The 23,640-nt window shown below is 50.9% G+C and overlaps 2 protein-coding genes across 2 annotated transcripts; both read left to right on the top strand.

The window, feature by feature from the left end:
• Positions 1 to 219: 219 nt before the first annotated feature.
• On the top strand, positions 220 to 5,611 carry LOC148184411 (serine/threonine-protein kinase PAK 3-like). The gene is made up of 11 exons (XM_088054202.1): positions 220 to 298; positions 1,229 to 1,266; positions 1,693 to 1,888; positions 2,153 to 2,216; positions 2,845 to 2,893; positions 3,207 to 3,319; positions 3,580 to 3,697; positions 4,442 to 4,541; positions 4,829 to 5,025; positions 5,121 to 5,258; positions 5,516 to 5,611. Exons 1-11 carry the CDS (start codon positions 220 to 222, stop codon positions 5,609 to 5,611), a joined length of 1,188 nt encoding a protein of 395 aa, XP_087910328.1.
• An 11,722-nt stretch (positions 5,612 to 17,333) lies between these two features.
• Positions 17,334 to 22,742, top strand: LOC148184410 (serine/threonine-protein kinase PAK 3-like). Its single transcript, XM_088054200.1, has 11 exons — positions 17,334 to 17,412; positions 18,344 to 18,381; positions 18,824 to 19,019; positions 19,283 to 19,346; positions 19,975 to 20,023; positions 20,336 to 20,448; positions 20,709 to 20,826; positions 21,573 to 21,672; positions 21,960 to 22,156; positions 22,252 to 22,389; positions 22,647 to 22,742. The coding sequence occupies exons 1-11, from the start codon at positions 17,334 to 17,336 to the stop codon at positions 22,740 to 22,742; spliced, it is 1,188 nt and encodes a 395-aa protein (XP_087910326.1).
• The last annotated feature ends 898 nt before the right edge of the window (positions 22,743 to 23,640 follow it).

Genomic DNA, 23,640 nt, shown 5'->3' with positions numbered 1-23,640 from the left:
CAAGGGAGCGCTGCCACGTCACAGTGCTGTCAGCGCGGCGTTGTCCCGGTGCGCGCAAGGCCCCGTTGTTCCAGGGCAGCTCTTGCGCTCGCTCGCTCGCTGCAGGAGGATCCTTGTGAACAAGGAGCTCTCAGCAGACGGCCTGCACCCCGAGAGGAGTTTAGCTTTTTTCCCTTGGGTGGCATTTGTCACTGTGCAAACCCGCACAGCACTGCTAAAATGATCGAGCAAGTCTGTTCCGTGGTTTGCACTGCTTTCTCCGTGGCGTATTCTGGCTACTTCCTGGCTCACCTGACACGTAAGGAAAGCTCACTCCTGGGGGGAACATCTCCTTGCCTTGTGCTTCACTCTGCTCCTTATGCCCATGGAGGGAGCCGGTATAGCTGGCAACAAAATTGCCATGAAGATGCCAGCTTTCCTTTGCTAAAGCTCCTGCCAGGGGCATCAGCTGCAAAGGGGGTGTCTGTACTCGCTGCAGGGTGGAGAGGATTTGCATTGGAACCTGCTGTGGCCATGCTCTCTCCACGGGAGAGCGCGTGGCAGCGCAGTCTGTCATTTCCTCAGCTTGCTGCTTCAAGCTGCAAATTGCAGACTTGAAGGAGAGATGCTCAGTAGGACCTGTAAAAACTCCAAGATTCTCTCCAGGGCTAAGGGAAAGCGTCTTTTGCTCCAGCTCCTGCCATGAGAAGCCTTGGCTGTGTAGCTTGAGCCTTTCTGGTGTGCCAAAGAGAGCGATTGCCTTGGCCACCAAGCGCAAACTCCAAAGCCAGTTAGGCTTTGCTGCTGAAGCCGGGAGCTGTTCCCGGGCTGCTCGAGCAGAGGGCTGCCACAGCTGAGGGGCCCTTTGGGGCTGCTTGGCTGGGCTAGTGTCTTCAGCCAATGCATGGGAATCCATGCATGCAATTGATGTGAAAAGCTGCTTGTGCTTCTGGGCAGAACAGAAGCTCTGGCTGTTAATGAACAACTGGCATTTTCATGCCTCTCTTTCTATTTCTCTCCTGGCAAAAGAGGCCCAAATGTAGACAGAGCCTAGTACGGTGTCCTTGTCCTTCGCTTCCTTGCTTGCTTGCTTGCTTGCTTGCTGTGGGACAGAGCTCTTGGTCCCCTCAGATGGGAGGGATGTTGGGGAAGGGAAATGCTCTCTATTGGGACTGACTTGTCTTGTGGGAGTCGCCAGCACAGGCGCTTCTCTGAGGGCCTCTGCTTCCTTTCCCCTTGCTGGCTGCAGGTCACTTCACCCGTGGATGGAGACAAGCGTGTCCTTTGGTGAGTGAGTGGCAAAGGATCCTCTGACCTTGCTGGCCTGTAAGAATTCTGCAGCAAGCTGTGAGCTTGGCCTGTTGCACTAGAGTGGAGAGCGGCAGGCGGGGAGGCTGAAGGAAAGCCCAGCTGCCTGTTGGTGTCAGCGGGAGCAAAGGCAGCGCTGGCTCTTTCCTAATTTTCAAGAGAGGAAAGCCAAGCGTGGCAGCCCAAAAGGTGTCTTGCTGATTGTAGCCGGGGTGGAAGATGAAATGCATGGCAAGATGGAGGAGCACCCAATTCAGCCATCTCCATAGGGTTTGGATGGCTCAGAATGCCACTTGTATCAAAGTCTAGGATTTCCCCTTAGTCTGGGTGCTTAGTCAGCTGAAGAGCAAGCAGCTCCTGAAGGATTGGCTGCTGCCAGTGTGTCTCAGTGCTGTCTGTCTGCAGGGCTCAAGGGCAGGGTCGGCACCTCCTCTGGCTCCCTCTCTTGTGGAGGAAGAGGCTGAAGAGGAGCAAGAGCACATCAAGCCCCCAGCTGCTGTCCCTCCACGGCCCCAAAAGGCTCCAGCAGCTGCCGGCACTGGCCCCAGCAGCCCCGCCCAGCCAGCTGAGACGAGAGAGGAGCAGAGGCTGATGAGACTGAGTACGTCTGCTGGATTTCTGGCGGGTTAGAGTGCTGCTGTTCTTTCAGGCAGATGGCATTGGCTTGCCTCTGCCTGGGCTGCCTTCTGCGGCAAAGACACAGGCAGGGATTGTTTCTGCTTGAGCACAAGGCTGGCACTTAGCCAGTGGCTAGGACCCAGGGAGCTCTCAAGCTGCCGACTGGCAGTGGGGCTGCATTTTGGATGGTCTGGGAAGCGGCGTCTCTGCTTGCGAGTGAGCGCCTTGCGCTGCTTCTGTCTTTCAGGGAGCGTTGTGAGCCCGGGTGAGCCAAGGAGCAAATACACGGCCCTTGAAGAACTTGGACGAGGGTAAGCGTGACAAGGTCTGCTCCTTGTACAACAGCGTGGGCCAGGCATTTCGAGGGTGCCATATCCAGCGCCAAGTCCAAACACGGTCCAGCGCTGGCTTTTCCTCCTGCCACCTCTCACGACTGCTGAGTCAAGAGCAAGCAGATGGCATCATCCAAGACAACTTGGTGCTGGCAGTGTCTTGCTTGCGGCAAGGAGCAGGAGCTGGAGGATCTGCTGGCCCTGCAAGCTGGATGGGCCACCAGAGCACCTTGCCAAACAAGAGCTGCCAGATAATAGTTCTCAAAGACAGTGTTTCCAAAGTTAGTCTTGTCCACTTTATGCACCCACACACGCACACAGACACACAGGCTTAAGAGCCCCACTTTTCTGTGCGTTTGGTTCGGAAGCAAGTGCGCGTGTGCCTTGGAGATTTGCAGCAGCTCTTGGTCTTCATGTTGGACACGAGTGTTCTCTTGGACACCCTGAAGGTCCCAGGGTGGCTGGGCTGATGTGCTCTTGGCTGAAGAGACACTGCAGCCACGCTCTTTGGAAAGAGTGCAGCAGGCAGCCTGGGGAGATCTCCTGCCTAGGCTGGCTTTCAGTGCCAGGGACTAAAGGGCTTCTTCTGCTGCCCTTTTCTTTCTAGGGGCTTTGGAGCTGTTTATAGAGCCCTGGACGCCAGCACAGGGAAACAGGTAAAGGGTCAGCAGCCCCGGTGGATTTTGCAGCTCCGGAGCGCTTCCCCCGCTGCTGGAAACCGTGGCTGGAGCTTTGGCCGGCCGCTCCGTCTCTGCAGCAGAGGCTGCTCGTCTGAAGCACAGACGGGACTCAGCATGCAGAATGATGCATTTGGGAGGGGCTTTGGTGCTTCTCTTAAGCTCTGCTGTCTGGTAACAAGGCAGTCTGGCAGAGCTCGGCTGCGTTGTCGCACAAGCACTCGCTCCGTGTTCCTTGTGATCTGCTGCAAGGAGCAACTTGTCAAGTGAGCGGTCCTCTATGTCCTTTTAGGTGGCCATCAAGAAAATGACACTGCAAGAGGAGGATTCCGAGGAGCTGGCTGTCAATGAAATCGTGGCCATGAGGGACAACAGGAATCCCAATATTGTTATCTTCTTAGACAGGTTGGGGTGTTGGCATGTCAGCGTTCCTTCAGATAGTGCAAGGCAGAAATGACCAAGCCCTTTGGTCAGGGGCAGAAAGCAGAGCTGCTTGTGCTTTCTCTAGTCGTGTCCAGCACATGGGAGAAGGTTGCCCTTGGTGTGCAAGAATCTCTTCCGGCACATGTAGCTTGGAGAGCAGTGGCAAAAGCCTGGCTCAGGCCCTCGGCTGACTGAGCTGTGCCCGTTGCTCTCTCTCCATGCCGTGCTTTTTCTTCTTGCAGCTACCTGGTCAACGAGGAACTCTGGCTGGCAATGGAGTTCATGGACGGCGGCACGCTGTTCGATGTGCTCAGGGCAGTGTACCTGGAGGAAGGACAGATAGGCGCTGTCTGTCGGGAGGTGAGGGATGGCGCCTGTGCCGGCCCTGGCCTGCCCAGGATGGTCCTTGTCAGCCGGTGGGGAAGAAGAGCAGAGGTCTCTTGCTCACGCCTTTGTTTTGGTGCTCCTCTCACGACACCAGAAGGAGAGTGGGCATCTGAAGGGAACTGCCTGCCGTTGTCCCCGCACTTGTCCAGGCTCTCTTCTCGCACTCTGACGTGTTGTCTGTCCTCTGACGCTCGTGCTCGCTCACTCGCTTGCTTTCATTTGTTTCCTCTTGGCACCTCTGCCTCTCCGCGTTTGCCTGGGGCGTCTGTCTGTCCTGAGCCCCTTGCTGCTCCAAGGCAGCGTGCTGCCGACAGAATTTCTAGCTAAAGGGATGTGCTGAGCTTCAAAGGATAGCCCTCCAGCCCAGATGGCACTGGATTCTGCAACAGGTCTATCGTGCTGCTTCCTCCTCTGCTGCCGCAGCTCTGCCAATAAAATCTTTGCCATGCTGCTGGTCCAGCTTTGGTCCAGCCAAAGGTCCCACGCTTCCTACCAAAGGCGGGAGGGGCTCTTGGAAGCTCAGATGCCTTTGCTTCAAAAGACAGAAAACACTTCTAAGAGTGCTGAAGCAGCAAGCTCTTCCTCTTGCCGACAGCATGATGCTGGGCTCCTAAATTCCCTGAGAAAGCTGTCAATCTCCTCGAGCCCTTTCCTTTCTTGTGGCATGAAATCGGGTGGCCTGAACTTTTTCCCTTGCCTCCCTCCTTTCTCTCTCAGTGCCTGCAAGGACTGCATTTCCTTCATTCCCGCCGAGTCATCCACAGAGACATCAAGAGCAGCAACGTTCTTATGGGCACCGACGGATCGGTCAAATTGGGTGGGTATGGCCGGTCAGGCGCAGCGTAGGCAGCATGTGCTGTGGGGCTGCTTTTGGGGTGACTGCCAGTCACCCAGAAGCGCTGCTTGGCCAGCAGGGGCATGCTGAGGGCAGTTCTGAAGTGAAGTTTCTGATTTCCCCGGCTGCAGCCGCACGGAAGCAGAGCACCGCAGCTTTTCCAGCCAGGAAAAAGATTGAGCATGGCCTTGTCAGGCTTGGAATGGGCAATGCTTGTGGCTGGTTTGCCAGCGGTCGCTGTCTTTGACAGGCTTTGTCTTTCTCCTCAGCTGACTTTGGTCTCTGTGCTCGGCTCAGCCCTGAGTGCAGCAGGTGCCACTCCAGTGTCGGCACTCCCAGCTGGATGGCACCAGAAGTGGTGAGAGGAGAAGCCTACGGCCCCAAAGTGGACATCTGGTCCCTGGGCATCACGGGGCTGGAGATGGTGGAAGGGGAAGCTCCTTACCAGAGGGAGCCCAAGTTCAGGGTAAGCTGCAGCTTGCCAAGGGGGTTCTGTGTGGAGAGAGCTGTTGTGCCTAGGAAAGGAGCAGCTTGAGCTTTGTCCCCTTGCCTTTCTGCTAGGTTTTTGAACTGATCGAAAGGAACGGGCCCCCAAAACTGCAAAACCCCAGGCACCACTCGGCTCTCCTGCGCGACTTTCTGCGCTGCTGCCTGCAGGCGGACCAAGACAGGCGCTGGTCTGCCCAGGAGCTCCTGCAGGTAAGCAAAAGGGAAGCGGCAAGAAGCCCTGTGAGCTGAGGACAGCCACAGGAAGGGATGAAGGGGACTGTGGGCCACGTGGGCCTGGCTGAGCCAGGTGAGCGGCGCAGGAAGGCGCAGGGGCACAGGCTGCTCTGGGTCCTCTCGCTGCATCTTGCTGCTAGCCCAGGAATCCTGCTTGAGCGCCAGAGGCTGAAGAGAAATCTGTCATCTTGGAAAGTAAGGCTCCCTTTCTTGTTTGTTTTTTCTCTGGGCAGCATCCGTTTGTGACCTCAGGCCAGCCTGCCTCCAGCCTGGCTGCTCTGATCCTCTCAGCCAGGCAAGCCCAGGAAGACTGGAGAGGAGAGGCTTGAGCCTGAGGAAGCCTTTGTGCCGCGCCAGCTCCAAGGAGTTCAAAGGGGATGGATGACAGACAGTCAGCCATCCATTAAGTTTTTTAAGGAGGTGTTCATTAGTTTGGAAGTTTATGTTGTATGGATGTTGTCCATTTAGCTGTTTTTAGTTCATACCTCCGTTTCATTTTTTTTTTCTCAAATGCTTCATTTATAATTTAGGGAAAATAGGGAGCAACTTCTTAGAGCTATAGATTTTAGAAAATGTAGATAGTGGAAGATTGTTTTCCTTGGAATAAATTGTTATTAATAGTGGTATCTCTGAGCTTTCTTTTCTGGAAATTGATGTATTTTCATAGTTCTATATAAGCTGCGAGAGAAAAAGCTGTTATGTCGTGGAACTGGGTCATACCTGTGCCACAAGCAGTCAGCATGAAGAGGTCACTTGGAGTACAGAATGATGAAGATGTAGAACTAGTTAGAGGATACTTTGTTTCATAATGTTATTTCAACCAGCCTGGCAATAAAACTCTAGAATATGCAGAGTGTTGGGTGACTCCTTTCCTTTCCATGGTGTAGCTGAGCTGCACAGTCCCTGTCAGAGGCCCAAAGAACAGGCTGACGTGAACAGGTTTGTGGACCTGAACTGGGGAATGCCCATGGGCTGGGGAGAGATACTCCCAGGTAATGTACATCAGGTAATGAAGTCACATTCAGGACAACACCAGGAGGCAGATGTGCAGTCCTTCTTGGTGGCCTCTTGTTCTGAAGATGTGAGGGCGATCTACAGGAATTACGATTTTGTTCCCACTCTTCTCAATATGTCACCTGTGGCATGTAATGGCATTCTCCCAGTGACATCTGGCCCTTCCTCCCTGCTCCTCATTTCCTCCCTTTTCACCCCACACACACTCCAGGGACCCTCTGGCCCAACCTCATGCCCTACAGGTGTGTGCTGCCACCAAGGCCTACGGCATGGTTCCCACTCTGCTGCATGCTTGGCCTCTTCCCACACCTTGGCCCAGCTGCTGTTGCCGGCTGTTGGATAGCACACAACGTGTCACACCCATCAGCGACCAGTTGGACGGAGGAGCTCATCAAACAGGTCCCCACTACCCACAGCTCAGCCCCCTGCACTTTCCCCACCAAGCTGTCACTCCATTTGGACTCCGTCTGCTCAGACACCCATGGCCAGGGGCTGCTTATGGACTGGATGTTCCTTGAGTGGTGCACACATGCCCAATTGCCACAGCTCCCCACTCCTCTTACCTCTAAGGCGGTCTCAGCCTTCTAAACACAATTTTGCTTAGTCTAATGGCTTAGTGGTTTTAAAGCAGCAACTAAAAAAATTACTAGAAGACTTACTTATTTCTTGCTGTGAGATATGGATTAGAGCAAGAGCAAAACAAGCTTAAAACTTAAAAGGAATAAAGAAAGTTTATTAACAAAACTACAAGAATAAGAACACCAGAATAAACCTCCAGAAAACCCTTTTATTCCCCACTACCCACCATTCCCTTGTTCACATGACAACATAGAGACAAACAACTTTGGAACTTTGGTGTTTAAAACAGTCTCAATTCCTGCTAGAGTCTTTTAATCAGCCTTTGTAGAGAAACAGAATTGTCTTTCTGCTAATCTATGGAGTGTCTCACAAGAAAACTATTTCTGCTATAGTTTTCTATTGGTCTGATGATTGCTGCCCAGAAATGTTGTTATCTGAGCTCACTCCTCCCTTTTCACATCACTCTGAGGTGTGTATGGGCTATGAGTTTAGGGATGTCATTTTAAGGATGAGTTATTCAAAGGCAGAAGTCTTCTTTATCTGTCTCGGGGAGCTTTACTAAAATCTGTAAATACTGAAACAACCGAATAAATCTCTCTCTTTTTCTATCACACATTGAGCTGTGTTTGTGGGAATCATTTTGTGTCCAACAGCGACACCTAACTTCTTCCATGACACGTGGGGGACAAAAGAAGCAAAGCAAACGAATTTCCAGCAGTATTGCAGTGCGCAGCTGCTTCTTGAGCACGTAGGTGCCTGCTGACCTTTGCTGTGACTGCGCTGGGAGCCCGAGCTCCCTTTGTGGCCGGGATGTGTTGGCTTATCTCCTGATGCCAAGCTCCTCTCCTCCCTCGTGCAGTTTCTCTGGCAAATGAAGGCCAGAGAACACCCAGAGGAGCTGTCTGGTGATTCTCGGGCTGCCTCAGTTTTGTTGTGTTGGAGCTCGGCTAGCAGCCACCGCTCTGCAATGCCACGCAGATGTGGAGCCCAAAGAAGGCCCCTTTTGAACGGTCCAAATCCCCACTCTCACAGACGTTTGCCCAGGCTCCAGGCTCCCTGCAAGATTCCTTGCAGACATTTGGATGGCCACAGCCCAAAGAAAAGGAGACGCCGTCGTTGCCTTCTCTGGCAAAGGCCCGAGTTAAACACAGGAGGCAACTTGATGTAGTGGCTGGGAGAGGGGGAAGAAGGGAATGCAATGCAAGTGCTCTGGAAATCATCTCTGCTCCCAGTGGAATTATGATCCTAGGCTTAGCTTGCTTTCCTGCTAAATCAGCCCAGACACATGCCCTGCTGCTGGGGGGCAGCACAGTGTCTTGGAGGAGCTTTCCACTGGGCTCTTCACACTTGGCATGCTGAGGGGGGCATTTGAAACTTTCAGCAATTGCTGAATGGCTCGGCTCTACCCTGCAATTCTATTGCTGCAAATCTGCAGTAGTTGGCCAGGAGAGTTGCCTCCATTTGAAAGCATCTCTTTGGCCCCAGTTTCTAGCTGCCGCACTGACCGAGAGACGGGACTCTAAAGGAGGGCAGCAAAAAGTAGCCTAAGCAGGAAGCTTTGGCCAAAAGAAATGCAAGGCTGAGCAATAAATCGGAGGTTGATTGGAAGTGCAAGCAGAAAAGAGGTTGAAGTGGTTTCTTGAAGTCCTTGAAGTCACTGAAGTCATCATACATGTTCGTAAAAGGATGAGCTAACTCTCATGAAGCAATATCAATAAAGTTAATGAATATTTATTAATGAAGCAATATTGATGAGGTTGTTATAGTGATTACTGCTACAGCTGAAATTGTATAAATGTATATATGAAGTGGAAACCTTGAATTGAAAAAGGACTTAAAAGCCTTTGTGCAAAGTAGGTGACTTGAAAGTGAGTGATTCCAAGTGGGTTAGTCACCCCAAATTCCCACTCTGCCGACACTCAGGCTCAGAAGTGTTTTTTTATTACCTGGTCATATTTGATCTAGTTATAAGAATTGATCTCAGTGTTCAATTTTTACCGTATATATACAAAGTAAATCTGCTAGAGATCCATACTGAATTTCCATTTGGGGGGTGTGTTTGACCTGTGACCCTACTGTTCAGTAGGAACAGCACCTTTGCTCTTACCTGTCAGTGTAGAAAACCCTTTCTCATCTGTGTCCCAAGGCATGGAGTATTGAACCTTAGCCGAAACTTAGCAAATTGAAAAGTACACAAATGACTTCTGTATTCAAATCCATGGACACTCTGTAAGTCCCTGGCTGATGGCTCGAGAGCCAGCGAGACCCCCCGCCTAAGAAAGGAGGACTCAAGAGACCTGACATGAGGGCCACGTTGAGAGTGTCTCGGGCATGGGTGAAAAACAGGGCTTAGGGAGGTGAGGGAGCCGAGAGACCAGACGCTGGGATAAACATCTAACATCACCCAACAAAACGTATTATAGATGGTTTTGCTTTTTTTTATATACATGGGAAGGACATTTATGGACGATGTTAACATTATGGACGATTATGGCCAGTATGGCTTTTCCTGTGGACTTTTTTTGTCTTCTCTGAAGTCTCTCTTTTTTTTTTTGGTGTATACCTCCCTGTATCTTCCCGTCTCCTATATTCCTAAGGGCAGGACAGAGGGTGAAAAATGCCAAGATGGCTCGGGGTTGCTGCCGACTCCCCGTCACCCCGGTGTATCTCTGCCATCCCATCCCCTGTTTTCCTGAAGGCAGGCAAGGGACGGAGAACATCCAGAGTGATGCGGGTCTGCTGCCGTCTGCCCGCCGTTCCGTGTCCTCCTTCACCCCCTGTCTTTCCATATTCCCCATTCCCTGGCCAGGAAAGTCCATCCCGGACCCTCTCCCCTTCCTAAGATGCCGCTGGCCACGCGCTCTGGGATCCCTTGTTTCCCACCTTGCCCCAAATCTTTCCTTTCCCCCAGGAACTCCTGCTTCGCTCCCACCCCTTTCTTTGACTGCTCCATCCCTGGGTCTGTGCCTTTTCCATCATGGGCAACACCCCTCTGGGGAAATCAAAACTGTAACCTGAGCTCGAAAGCCAGCGTTTCACCAAGAACATCTAAAGTGGCGACGCCCACACCTTCGGAACCAGAGCTGAAACTGGAGATCTAAGAACTCTGCCCCTCGTGAGAGGAGATCTAAGAGCTGCACCCTTCCTGAAAGAAAATCCAGAACTGGAAGAAATTGAACTAAAAAACCATTATATTTGTATTGAGTACCATCACTGTTTACCGAGATTTAGGTGTTTCTGTTTAATTTTGGTTTTTTGTTTGTTTGCTTAATGTGTTTTGTCATTGAGTATTAGTGTCCCACAAAGTAAAGCAGGTGCTCTGTGGAGGAGGTGAGATTTTATGGTGTAAGTTTTAGAAACATTTTAAGCTCCTAATTCGAATTTGATAAAAAACAATAAACAAACAAACAACAAAAAAAAAAAAAATAGGAGCAGATGTGGCCACGTGCCTTGAGGAAGATAAAGAGGTACCTTGTCCCACCACAAACCCCTTGTGAAGGGCAGCCCAGGAGTTCTGATTGGCTTTGAGTCCCTGGGGGGTTTCTCCCTTGCTGTGTTTCTAGTGGTCCCTGACCCTGAACTCCACCCGCAAGGGTGGAGACCCTCAAAAGTTCTGTCCCTCAAAAACCCCGTCTGTGCCTCTGTTTGGGGCTCTCTGTTCTGGATCTGAGTTTGTTCCCATGTTGAATAAATGGTTTCATGAACAAAGGCCCGTCTCGTTGGTGTTCCATGCTGGTCCCCAGAACCCTGCGGCTTCCCTGGACGAGATCCTGAGGTTGCGGACTGCAACAATCCTGGCCAGTCAGGATTACCTGGAATTTCATCATTCTGCTTGGAGATAGCCAATGGCCCCCCTTTTGTTCTGAAACAGTGGTTACCATGTGTAGCACATGGAAATTTACGTTTCTACTCATTTTGAGTTTCCTAGCTACTTGGATCAGCATCACAGTGGCTGCAACTGCCCGCAGGCATGAAGGCCATCCAGCAATCACGTTGTCAAGTTGTTTGGAGAAGTAGCCTACCGGCCTTTTCCAGCTTCCCAAACATTGGGTCAGCACTCCCAGTGCTAGGTGTAGTCTTTAATTTGCAAACAGCTGAAAACCTTTGGACAAACCAGGCAATCTTAACACCAAAGCTGTTGTCAATGCCTCCTTCAGTTTGAGGAAGGCCTCCTTCTGTGGTCTGTCCCAGGTGAACAGCTGTGTCTTCTGGGCTTCATACAGGGGTTTTACAATTAGTCCATAGTCCATGATCCACAGACAGCACCACTCTGTCATCCCAAGGAAAACTCACAGCTCATGCAGGTTCTGGGGCTCTGGAATGGCACAAATAGCTTGAATACGATTAGTACCCAGCTTACGTTGCCCTAGTGAGACTTCACATCCCAGGTAAATCACAGTCTGCTGGGTAATTTGTGCCTTCTCTTTAGACACCTTATATCCACTCATTCCCAGCTGATTTAAAATTTCAATTGTTACCTTTATGCAGGTTGTCTTTTCCTCTCTAGCTCTCACTATATCATCAACATACAGTAACAGCAGGTATTGTTCTCTCAGAACTTGCCCGTTTTCGATCCAAATCTCCAGCTCTTTTGCCACTGGCTTCCAAATAGTGTTGAACTGTTCTTTTACCCTTGTGGGAGTCGTGTCCACGTGAGCTGGGTTTTCCTTCCATTTTCTGGATTTTCCTACTCAAAGGCAAACAGTTTCCTACTTTCTTTGTCAAGGGCTATGCAGAAAAAGGCATCTTTTAAATCAAGTACAGTAAACCGTTTATATTTCTCTTTCACGGATGTTAACAATGTGTAGGGATTAGCTACCACTGGGTAAATATCTTTACTTATTCCATTTATTGCTCTCAAATCCTGTACTAGTCTGTACTCACCATTTGGTTTCCTTAATGGAAATATTGGTGTATTAAATTCTGATTCACATTCTTCTAAAATTTGGTATTTCAAAACTTTTTCAATAATCTTTACTATTCCTTGCTATGCTTCTGGCTTTATGGGATACTCTTTAACCTGTACAGCTTTTGCTCCTTCCTTTAATTCTACTTGTACTGGTTGTGCCAATTTAGATTTTCCTGGTATGTCTGTTTCCCATACAGAGGGAATTACTGCATCCTCTACTTCCCGAGGGATAGCAGGGACTGGTTTTTCTTTTATCATTAAAGTTTGTCCTGTCTTTGATTCAGGTATTTTCATTAAAAGTTCCCCGTTCTCAAAAGTTATCACTGCATCAAATTTTGCCAATAAATCTCATCCTAAAAGTGGAATTGGACACTCAGTCATATATAAAAATTGAGGTGTTAACACTTTGTTTCCAAAACACAAATCCAGGGGTTGCAGGAATGGTCGATTCTCCTCCTTCCCTGTGGCTCCAACTGTTCTTGCTGTTTTGTCTTCAATTTGCCCTTTTACATCATTTAGCACAGAATATGTAGCCCCCATATCCACCAGAAATTTTACTTCTTTATCTCCCAATTGTATAGTTACTAAAGGTTCTTGTATTGGTTTTTGTTCCGATTCGTGTCAGCTGCTGTACTCCCCCAGCACCATTAATTTTGAAGCGTCTTGATTCTGATTGAACTGATTGCCCTGGTTAAACCAATTCGGGCATTCATTTTTCCAGTGCCCCTCTTGTCTACAATAAGCACATTGATTTAACCCTAATCTTGGCAAAACCCATCCCCCTCGCCCTCTGCCAAGTCCGCCCCTCCCCAGTCCACGACCACCTCTGCCGCATCCTCTGAAACCTGGATTCTCTCTTCCTTGGGTCACTGCCAACAGATTTTGCTGCTGCTTTTTACTAGCTTCCTTTGCCCTGTTATTGTATACTTTCCAAGCCACTTCAAGTAATTTATTCAAATTCCTGAAGTCCTCTCCTTCTAACTTCTGCAATTTTCTCCTAATGTCATCCTGCGACTGTCCAAGAAAAATGAACACAAGCTGAACTTTTGCTTGTTCTGTTTCTAATTGAAGATCTGTATACTTTCTCACTGCCTCCTTAAGCCTTTCCAGAAATGCAGCAGGGGATTCTTTCTTTTCCTGTCTTACCTCATACAATTTACACCAATTCACAACCTTAGGTATAGCATTCCCAACCCCCATCTGGACCCACTCTTGATATCTCTTCAGCCTCCACATGTCCCCAAAGGCACTGGGATCCGACCCTGGATCCTCGGTCAGAAAGTTCTCATCTAAAGTCCTTGTCACCACCCCAATTCTGAGATCTTCTCTCGCCTTCTCCTTGGCTGCTCTAAGCACCATCTCTTTCTCAGTAGAGTCCATTCAATTATCCAATGTTACTTGTATATCATCCCAATCTGGATTCTGAGTTTTCATAATCATTTTTACCACCCCTGCTACTTGATCAGGATTTTCTCTGTAAGTTCCCTCTGATTGTTTCCAAATTATCAAGTCTGCAGGTGAAAAAGGAACTGTCACAAACACTGGCCCCTCTACTCCTACTCCTTGTCTCAAGGGGACAATCACAGTCCGCCTTTGTCTGCCCAAATCTTTTCCTGTTCTACACAGAACCGGAGCAAGCTTTGAGCGAGTCCGATGGGATACCGGTGTTGCTGATTTATTATCATCATTATTATACCGCTACTGCTATCCTCCTCCCCAGCATTTTTCACATTCCCTTGTATCACAGTTCGATTTTGATCATCTCCTGGAGAAGAAGGATCAGGTGAAGGCAGTATATTGCTGTGTAAAAACTCGCTCGCGGTGAGAGACTTCTCCAGGATCAAGCTGTTCAAGTATAAGCAATTTATTATAAGGGTAAAAAGAGGGGAGACCTGTGTCCGCCACCAGCCTCTGCGTTCACTTGGTCAGGTTGGAAGGGTAGGTGAGAGCGTGGAGAGCAGGGAGGAGAGGCTGGAAAAGGGGAGGGAGGGTGTAAGAGCAACAGAGGGAAAGAGGGAAATACCAGGGCGACTTATGAGAGAGGGGGTAGACAAGAGAAGGATAAGAGGGGAAAATCCAAGAGGGTAAGAGTAAGAGAGGGAAAGAGTGGAAGAGGTAAGAGATGGGGAGAGGGGAGCTGAGGGAGGGGTAAAGGGGTAAGAGAGAAGAGCCAAGAGGTATGAGAGAGGTTAAGCGAGCGAAGTTCTTGTTACAATCCAATATATCTTTTTCTATAGTGAATATTCTGATTCTCAGTAACCAATCACTATGACATACACCCACTAGAGATTTTACATACAGTGTTGCATTTTAGGCTCTACAAGCTTTACAAGTTCTTTCCTTGCTTCATGACCTTTGGACTTTCTATCAGGAGAAGGACATTGTTTTATCAACAGGGATGCTCCTCTAGCTGGCTAGGCTATTGTTCTTTGGTTATATAGTAACCAGTACTCTGTATCCTATGACTCAAAGCAGGCTTTCATTTCTACTTTGATTCTAGCCTTCATACTTTCAGAATCTTCTGCCAAACAATCACATTCATAAGGTTTCCCTGTTTTCCTCTCCCAAACAGAGGTAGAGGAGGATAAAGAGGGAAAGGTGAAGTGGGGTTAGGCGAGATAGGGTTAGGTGAAATAGGTTTTTGTGAAGTGGGGGCAGACAAAACAGAATCAAATCTTTTCGTTTCTGCTGAAACCACTTGTAAATCAACAACCATCTCTCTCCCCCGACACAAACTTTCTTTCAATGCCAGGTGCTCTAAATAACTTTTTCCTTTTACACAAACCTCACATTTATCACTCACCCATGCCTTAACTGCCATCAATCCACACTCAGCCTGCCATTCTGGCTTGTCTCGCAAATAGAAAAACAAATCTACATACGGAACTTCATCCCATTTTCCCTCTCGCTTACAGAACAACATCAACTGTAAAATGGTGTTATACTGCAAAGATCCATTTCTTGGACACTTCTCCCCACTGTCCAAGTCATATGCTGGCCACCATGTATTACAAAAATCAATCAATTTTACGTAAATCTTGCCCAAAGTTACCCTGTTTCCAATGTGCTAATAAGCACCCTAGAGGAGAAGTACGTGGTATAGGGGCATTGCCACCTCAAATCCCTTTAAGCTTCTCCATGTTACAGTTACAATACACCACACACCACTGATGCTGAACCTGCAATGCTTTCGCACTTGTCTGACAGACGGCGCCTGGGCAATACCAGGAATTCCTCCAGCCCAGCCGTGCGAAGCTTTCGCTGTGTCTTATCGGCAGGCACCAGAGCAGACCGAAAAGCACCTTACCTCTCTCAGAGGGACGTTGTGAGTGGCAGAGACGGTCACGGCTGATGGGCTCCTCGAAAATCCCTCGCTGCCGGCTGGAGCGTGATCGGGTCATGAACTCGCTCAGCAGCACTCACAGGGTCCCATCTGGGTCGCCAAAATGTTAGCGTTCAGGAACACACATAATCATGGTTTGATTATATGCAGGTGTTTTATGGAAGCACGTGGGAACTAGGGGTATCAGCAACACAAATCTAACTCCATCGTCTTTGTCCAAAATGCACATCTTTCTACAATTTCAGCTGTAGCAGTAATCACTATAACAACCTCATCAATATTACTTCATTAATAAATCTTCATTAACTTTATTGATACTGCTTCATGAGAGTCAGCTCATCCTTTTATGAACATGTATGATGACTTCAGTGACTTCAAGGACTTCAAGAAACCACTTCAACCACTTTTCTGCTTGCACCTCCAATCAACCTCCGATTTATTGCTCGGCCTTGCATTTCTTTTGGCCAAAGCTTCCTGTTTTAGGTTACTTTTTGCTGCCCTGCTCCGGAGTCGCATCTCTCGGTCAGTGCGGCACCTAGAAACTGGGGCCAAAGAGATGCTTTCAAATGGAGGCAGCTCTCCTGGCCAACTACTGCAGATTTGCAGCAATAGAATTGCAGGGTAGAGCCGAGCCATTCAGCAATTGCTGAAAGTTTCAAATGCCCCCCTCAGCATGCCAAGTGTGAAGAGCCCAGTGGAAAGCTCCTCCAAGACACTGTGCTGCCCCCCAGCAGCAGGGCATGTGTCTGGGCTGATTTAGCAGGAAAGCAAGCTAAGCCTAGGATCATCATTCCACCGGGAGCAGAGATGATTTCCAGAGCACTTGCATTGCATTCCCTTCTTCCCCCTCTCCCAGCCACTACATCAAGTTGCCTCCTGTGTTTAACTCAGGCCTTTGCCAGAGAAGGCAACGACGGCGTCTCCTTTTCTTTGGGCTGTGGCCATCCAAATGTCTGCAAGGAATCTTGCAGGGAGCCTGGAGCCTGGGCAAACGTCTGTGAGAGTGGGGATTTGGACCGTTCAAAAGGGGCCTTCTTTGGGCTCCACATCTGCGTGGCATTGCAGAGCGGTGGCTGCTAGCCGAGCTCCAACACAACAAAACTGAGGCAGCCCGAGAATCACCAGACAGCTCCTCTGGGTGTTCTCTGGCCTTCATTTGCCACAGAAATGGCACGAGGGAGGAGAGGAGCGTGGCGTCAGGAGATAAGCCAACACCTCCCTGCCACAAAGGGAGCTCGGGCTCCCAGCGCAGTCACAGCAAAGGTCAGCAGGCACCTACGTGCTCAAGAAGCAGCTGCGCAATGCAATACTGCTGGAAATTTGTTTGCTTTGCTTCTTTTGTCCCCCACGTGTCATGGAAGAAGTTAGGTGTCGCTGTTGGACACAAAATGATTCCCACAAACACAGCTCAATGTGTGATAGAAAAAGAGAGAGATTTATTCTGTTGTTTCAGTACTTAGAGATCCTTGACAAAGAACAGGGATTGGATAGTTAGGTTACTACCTTCCCAACCACACTGGTCGTGAGAAATATCTATTAAAAGACATATCTTTAATGGAATGTGTGAACATCTATGTTTATAGTTACTATCCTCAGATAGTGGCTAAAAACAATGAAAACAAGATCAGAAGGTTTAATTCTCAGAGCAAAAGTTCGGCTTTTGAGAAGCAACTAAGGGGCCAGCCGGAAGAAGCACACTTGCCCTTAGTCATAGCCTTGGGGCCCAGAAGTGGGGGTTTGCTTTGCTTTCTTGACATCCTTCTTCCTTCCCAGGCTTCTCCTTGGGCTAGGGAGCTGCAGGATGGCTGCATTTGCTGAGCTCTCCCGGCAAGCCTGCAGCACTGCAGCACGCCCTGTAAGGATTTCTTTGGCTGCTTTATGACTGAGGCCAATTTCCCAGGCTCCTCTTTTGCCTCGGCTGGACACAAGATTGGGTTGCCGGGCACAACAACGGCAGCAAAGCCAGAGCGGCTGCTATTGTGAGGTCAAGGGAGCGCTGCCACGTCACAGTGCTGTCAGCGCGGCGTTGTCCCGGTGCGCGCAAGGCCCCGTTGTTCCAGGGCAGCTCTTGCGCTCGCTCGTTCGCTGCAGGAGGATCCTTGTGAACAAGGAGCTCTCAGCAGACGGCCTGCACCCCGAGAGGAGTCTTGCTATTTCTCCCTTGGGTGGCATTCCGCATTGTGCAAACCCGCACAGCACTGCTAAAATGATCGAGCAAGTCTGTTCCGTGGTTTGCACTGCTTTCTCCGTGGCGTATTCTGGCTACTTCCTGGCTCACCTGACACGTAAGGAAAGCTCACTCCAAGGGGAAACATCTCCTTGCCTTGTGCTTCACTCTGCTCCTTATGCCCATGGAGGGAGCCGGTATAGCTGGCAACAAAATTGCCATGAAGATGCCAGCTTTCCTTTGCTAAAGCTCCTGCCAGGGGCATCGGCTGCAAAGGGGGTGTCTGTACTCACTGCAGGGTGGAGAGGATTTGCATTGGAACCTGCTGCGGCCGTGCTCTCTCCACGGGAGAGCGCGTGGCAGCGCAGTCTGTCATTTCCTCAGCTTGCTGCTTCAAGCTGCAAATTGCAGACTCGAAGGAGAGGTGCTCAGTAGGACCTGTAAAAACTCCACAACTATCTCCAGGGCTGAGGAAAAGCATCTTTTGCTCCAACTCCTGCCATGAGAAGCCTTGGCTGTGTGGCTCGAGCCTTTCTGGTGTGCCAAAGAGAGCGATTGCCTTGGCCACCAAGCGCAAACTCCAAAGCCAGTTAGGCTTTGCTGCTGAAGCCGGGAGCTGTTCCCGGGCTGCTCGAGCAGAGGGCTGCCACAGCTGAGGGGCCCTTTGGGGCTGCTTGGCTGGGCTAGTGTCTTCAGCCAATGCATGGGAATCCCTGCATGCAATTGATGTGAAAAGCTGCTTGTGCTTCTGGGCAGAACAGAAGCTCTGGCTGTTAATGAACAACTGGCATTTCCATGCCTCTCTTTCTATTTCTCTCCTGGCAAAAGAGGCCCAAATGTAGACAGAGCCTAGTACGGTGTCCTTGTTCACCTGCTTGCTTGCTTGCTTGCTTGCTTGCTTGCTGTGGGACAGAGCTCTTGGTCCCCTCAGATGGGAGGGATGTTGGGGAAGGGAAATGCTCTCTATTGGGACTGACTTGTCTTGTGGGAGTCGCCAGCACAGGCGCTTCTCTGAGGGCCTCTGCTTCCTTTCCCCTTGCTGGCTGCAGGTCACTTCACCCGTGGATGGAGACAAGCGTGTCCTTTGGTGAGTGAGTGGCAAAGGAGCCTCTGACCTTGCTGGCATGTAAGAATTGTGCAGCAAGGTGTGAGCTTGGCCTGTTGCACTAGAGTGGAGAGCGGCAGGCGGGGAGGCTGAAGGAAAGCCCAGCTGCCTGTTGGCGTCAGTGGGAGCAAAGGCAGCGCTGGCTCTTTCCTAATTTTCCCGTGAAGAGCCTTTCAAGAGAGGAAAGCCAAGTGTGGCAGCCCAAAAGGTGTATTGCTGATTGTAGCCGGGGTGGAAGATGTAATGCATGGCAAGATGGAGGAGCACCCAATTCAGCCATCTCCATAGGGTTTGGATGGCTCAGAATGCCACTTGTATCAAAGTCTACGACTTCCCCTTAGTCCGGATGCTTAGGTAGCTGAAGAGCAAGCAGCTCCTGAAGGATTGGCTGCTGCCAGTGTGTCTCAGTGCTGTCTGTCTGCAGGGCTCAAGGGCAGGGTCGGCACCTCCTCTGGCTCCCTCTCTTGTGGAGGAAGAGGCTGAAGAGGAGCAAGAGCACATCAAGCCCCCAGCTGCTGTCCCTCCACGGCCCCAAAAGGCTCCAGCAGCTGCCGGCACTGGGTCCGGCAGCCCCGCCCAGCCAGCTGAGACGAGAGAGGAGCAGAGGCTGATGAGACTGAGTACGTCTGCTGGATTTCTGGCGGGTTAGAGTGCTGCTGTTCTTTCAGGCAGATGGCATTGGCTTGCCTCTGCCTGGGTGCCTTCTGCGGCAAAGACACAGGCAGGGATTGTTTCTGCTTGAGCACAAGGCTGGCACTTAGCCAGTGGCTCGGACCCAGGGAGCTCTCAAGCTGCCGACTGGCAGTGGGGCTGCATTTTGGATGGTCTGGGAAGTGGCGTCTCTCCTTGCGAGTGAGCGCCTTGCGCTGCTTCTGTCTTTCAGGGAGCGTTGTGAGCCCGGGTGAGCCAAGGAGCAAATACACGGCCCTTGAAGAACTTGGACGAGGGTAAGCGTGACAAGGTCTGCTCCTTGTACAACAGCGTGGGCCAGGGCTTTCGCTGGTGCCATATCCAGCGCCAAGTCCAAACACGGTCCAGCGCTGGCTTTTCCTCCTGCCACCTCTCACGACTGCTGAGTCAAGAGCAAGCAGATGGCATCATCCAAGACAACTTGGTGCTGGCAGTGTCTTGCTTGCGGCAAGGAGCAGGAGCTGGAGGATCTGCTGGCCCTGCAAGCTTGATGGGCCACCAGAGCACCTTGCCACACAAGAGCTGCCAGATAATAGTTCTCAAAGACAGTGTTTCCAAAGTTAGTCTTGTGCACTTTATACACCCACACACGCACACAGACACACAGGCTTAAGAGCCCCACTTTTCTGTGCGTTTGGTTCGGAAGCAAGTGCGCGTGTGCCTTGGAGATTTGCAGCAGCTCTTGGTCTTCATGTTGGACCCGAGTGTTCTCTTGGACACCCTGAAGGTCCCAGGCCGGCTGGGCTGATGTGCTCTTGGCTGAAGAGACACTGCAGCCACGCTCTTTGGAAAGAGTGCAGCAGGCAGCCTGGGGAGATCTCCTGCCTAGGCTGGCTTTCAGTGCCAGGGACTAAAGGGCTTCTTCTGCTGCCCTTTTCTTTCTAGGGGCTTTGGAGCTGTTTATAGAGCCCTGGACGCCAGCACAGGGAAACAGGTAAAGGGTCAGCAGCCCCGGTGGATTGTGCAGCTCTGGAGCGCTTCCCCCGCTGCTGGAAACCGTGGCTGGAGCTTTGGTCTGCCGCTCCGTCTCTGCAGCGGAGGCTGCTCGTCTGAAGCACAGACTGGACTCAGCGTGCAGAATGCTGAATTTGCAGGGGCTTTGGTTCTTCTCTTAAGCTCTGCTGTCTAGTAACAAGGCAGTTTGGCAGAGCTCGGCTGCGTTGTCGCACAAACACTCGCTCCGTGTTCCTTGTGATCTGCTGCAAGGAGCGACTTGTCAAGTGAGCGGTCCTCTATGTCCTTTTAGGTGGCCATCAAGAAAATGACACTGCAAGAGGAGGATTCCGAGGAGCTGGCTGTCAATGAAATCGTGGCCATGAGGGACAACAGGAATCCCAATATTGTTATCTTCTTAGACAGGTTGGGGTGTTGGCATGTCAGCGTTCCTTCAGATAGTGCAAGGCAGAAATGACCAAGCCCTTTGGTCAGGGGCAGAAAGCAGAGCTGCTTGTGCTTTCTCTAGTCGTGTCCAGCACATGGGAGAAAGTTGCCCTTGGTGTGCAAGAATCTCTTCTGGCACATGTAGCTTGGAGAGCAGTGGCAAAAGCCTGGCTCAGGCCCTCGGCTGACTGAGCTGTGCCCATTGCTCTCTCTCCATGCCGTGCTTTTTCTTCTTGCAGCTACCTGGTCAACGAGGAACTCTGGCTGGCAATGGAGTTCATGGACGGCGGCACGCTGTTCGATGTGCTCAGGGCAGTGTACCTGGAGGAAGGACAGATAGGCGCTGTCTGTCGGGAGGTGAGGGATGGCGCCTGTGCCGGCCCTGGCCTGCACAGGATGGTCCTTGTCAGCCGGTGGGGAAGAAGAGCAGAGGTCTCTTGCTCACGCCTTTGTTTTGGTGCTGCTGTCACGACAGCAGGAGAAGAGCGAGCATCTGAAGGGAACTGCCTGCCGTTGTCCCCGCACTTGTCCAGGCTCTCTTCTCGCACTCTGACGTGGCGTCTGTCCTCTGACGCTCGTGCTCGCTCACTCGCTTGCTTTCATTTGTTTCCTCTTGGCACCTCTGCCTCTCCGCGTTTGCCTGGAGCGCGTCTGTCTGTCCTGAGCCCCTTGCTGCTCCAAGGCAGCGTGCTGCTGGCAGAATTTCTAGCTAAAGGGATGTGCTGAGCTTCAAAGGATAGCACTGCAGCCCAGATGGCACTGGATTCTGCAACAGGTCTATCGTGCTGCTTCCTCCTCTGCTGCCGCAGCTCTGCCAATAAAATCTTTGCCATGCCGCTGGTCCAGCATTGGTCCAGCCAAAGGTCCCGTGCTTCCAACCAAAATCGGCTGGGGCTCTTGGAAGCTCAGATGCCTTTGCTTCAAAAGACAGAAAACACTTGTAAGAGTGCTGAAGCAGCAAGCTCTTCCTCTTGCCGACAGCATGATGCTGGGCTCACAAATTCCCTAAGAAATCCGTCAATCTCCTCGAGCCCTTTCCTTTCTTGTGGCATGAAATCGGGTGGCCTGAACTTTTTCCCTTGCCTCCCTCCTTTCTCTCTCAGTGCCTGCAAGGACTGCATTTCCTTCATTCCCGCCGAGTCATCCACAGAGACATCAAGAGCAGCAACGTTCTTATGGGCACCGACGGATCGGTCAAATTGGGTGGGTATGGCCGGTCAGGCGCAGCGTAGGCAGCATGTGCTGTGGGGCTGCTTTTGGGGTGACTGCCAGTCGCCCAGAAGCGCTGCTTGGCCAGCAGGGGCATGCTGAGGGCAGTTCTGAAGTGAAGTTTTTGATTTCGCCGGCTGCAGCCGCATGGAAGCAGAGCACCGCAGCTTTTCCAGCCAGGAAAAAGATTGAGCATGGCCTTGTCAGGCTTGGAATGGGCAATGCTTGTGGCTGGTTTGCCAGCGGTCGCTGTCTTTGACAGGCTTTGTCTTTCTCCTCAGCTGACTTTGGTCTCTGTGCTCGGCTCAGCCCTGAGTGCAGCAGGTGCCACTCCAGCGTCGGCACTCCCAGCTGGATGGCACCAGAAGTGGTGAGAGGAGAAGCCTACGGCCCCAAAGTGGACATCTGGTCCCTGGGCATCACGGGGCTGGAGATGGTGGAAGGGGAAGCTCCTTACCAGAGGGAGCCCAAGTTCAGGGTAAGCTGCAGCTTGCCAAGGGGGCTCTGTGTGGAGAGAGCTGTTGTGCCTAGGAAAGGAGCAGCTTGAGCTTTGTCCCCTTGCCTTTCTGCTAGGTTTTTGAACTGATCGAAAGGAACGGGCCCCCAAAACTGCAAAACCCCAGGCACCACTCGGCTCTCCTGCGCGACTTTCTGCGCTGCTGCCTGCAGGCGGACCAAGACAGGCGCTGGTCTGCCCAGGAGCTCCTGCAGGTAAGCAAAAGGGAAGCGGCAAGAAGCCCTGTGAGCTGAGGACAGCCGCAGGAAGGGATGAAGGGGACTGTGGGCCACGTGGGCCTGGCTGAGCCAGGTGAGCGGCGCAGGAAGGCGCAGGGGCACAGGCTGCTCTGGGTCCTCTCGCTGCATCTTGCTGCTAGCCCAGGAATCCTGCTTGAGCGCCAGAGGCTGAAGAGAAATCTGTCATCTTGGAAAGTAAGGCTCCCTTTCTTGTTTGTTTTTTCTCTGGGCAGCATCCGTTTGTGACCTCAGGCCAGCCTGCCTCCAGCCTGGCTGCTCTGATCCTCTCAGCCAGGCAAGCCCAGGAAGACCGGAGAGGAGAGGCTTGAGCCTGAGGAAGCCTTTGTGCCGCGCCAGCTCCGAGGGATTCAAAGGGGATGGATGGTGTTTGGACAGCGAGTCAGCCATCCATTAAGTTTTTTAAGGAGGTGTTCATTTGTTTGGAAGTTTATGTTATATGGACGTTGTCCATTTAGCTGTTTTTAGTTCATACCTCCGTTTCATTTTTTTTTTCTCACATGCTTCGTTTATAATTTAGGGAAAATAGGGAGCAACTTCTTAGAGCTATAGATTTTAGAAAATGTAGATAGTGGAAGATTGTTTTCCTTGGAATAAATTGTTGTTAATAGAGGTATCTCTGAGCTTTCTTTTCTAGAAATGGATGTATTTTCATAGTTCTATATAAGCTGCAAGTGGAAAAGCTGTTATGCCATGGAACTGGGTCATACCTGTGCCACAAGCAGTCAGCATGAAGAGGTCACTTGGAGTACAGAATGATGAAGATGTAGAATTAGAGGATACTTTGTTTCATAACATTATTTCAACCAGCCTGGCAATAAAACTCTAGAATATGCAGAGTGTTGGGTGACTCCCTTCCTTTCCATGGTGTAGCTGAGCTGCACAGTCCCTGTCAGAGGCCCAAAGAATAGGCTGACGTGAACAGGTTTGTGGACCTGAACTGGGGAATGCCCATGGGCTGGGGAGAGATACTCCCAGGTAATGTATATCAGGTGAGGAACTCACATTCAGGACAACACCAGGAGGCAGATGTGCAGTCCTTCTTGGTGGCCTCTTGTTCTGAAGATGTGAGGGTGATCTGCAGGAATTACGATTTTGTTCCCACTCTCTTCTCAATATGTCACCTGTGGCATGTAATGGCATTCTCCCAGTGACATCTGGCCCTTCCTCCCTGCTCCTCATTTCCTCCCTTTTCACCCCACACACACT

Source organism: Pseudopodoces humilis, chromosome 4 (genome assembly GCF_049639895.1).
Source record: "Pseudopodoces humilis isolate 2021_Gansu_Grassland_sample_001 chromosome 4, ASM4963989v1, whole genome shotgun sequence".
In the NCBI taxonomy this organism is placed as follows: Eukaryota; Metazoa; Chordata; class Aves; order Passeriformes; family Paridae; genus Pseudopodoces; species Pseudopodoces humilis.
This window is presented reverse-complemented; position numbering and strand designations above follow the sequence as displayed.

Bases quoted from the DNA above. Each gene is read 5' to 3' on its own strand.
- LOC148184411 (XM_088054202.1), top strand. From the start codon at position 220: ATGATCGAGCAAGTCTGTTCCGTGGTTTGCACTGCTTTCTCCGTGGCG. The intron at 299-1,228 runs GTAAGGAAAGCT...TGCTGGCTGCAG, and splicing joins CTTCCTGGCTCACCTGACAC to GTCACTTCACCCGTGGATGG. The intron at 1,267-1,692 runs GTGAGTGAGTGG...GTCTGTCTGCAG, and splicing joins GGAGACAAGCGTGTCCTTTG to GGCTCAAGGGCAGGGTCGGC.
- LOC148184410 (XM_088054200.1), top strand. From the start codon at position 17,334: ATGATCGAGCAAGTCTGTTCCGTGGTTTGCACTGCTTTCTCCGTGGCG. The intron at 21,673-21,959 runs GTGGGTATGGCC...CTTTCTCCTCAG, and splicing joins CGACGGATCGGTCAAATTGG to CTGACTTTGGTCTCTGTGCT. The intron at 22,157-22,251 runs GTAAGCTGCAGC...CCTTTCTGCTAG, and splicing joins AGAGGGAGCCCAAGTTCAGG to GTTTTTGAACTGATCGAAAG.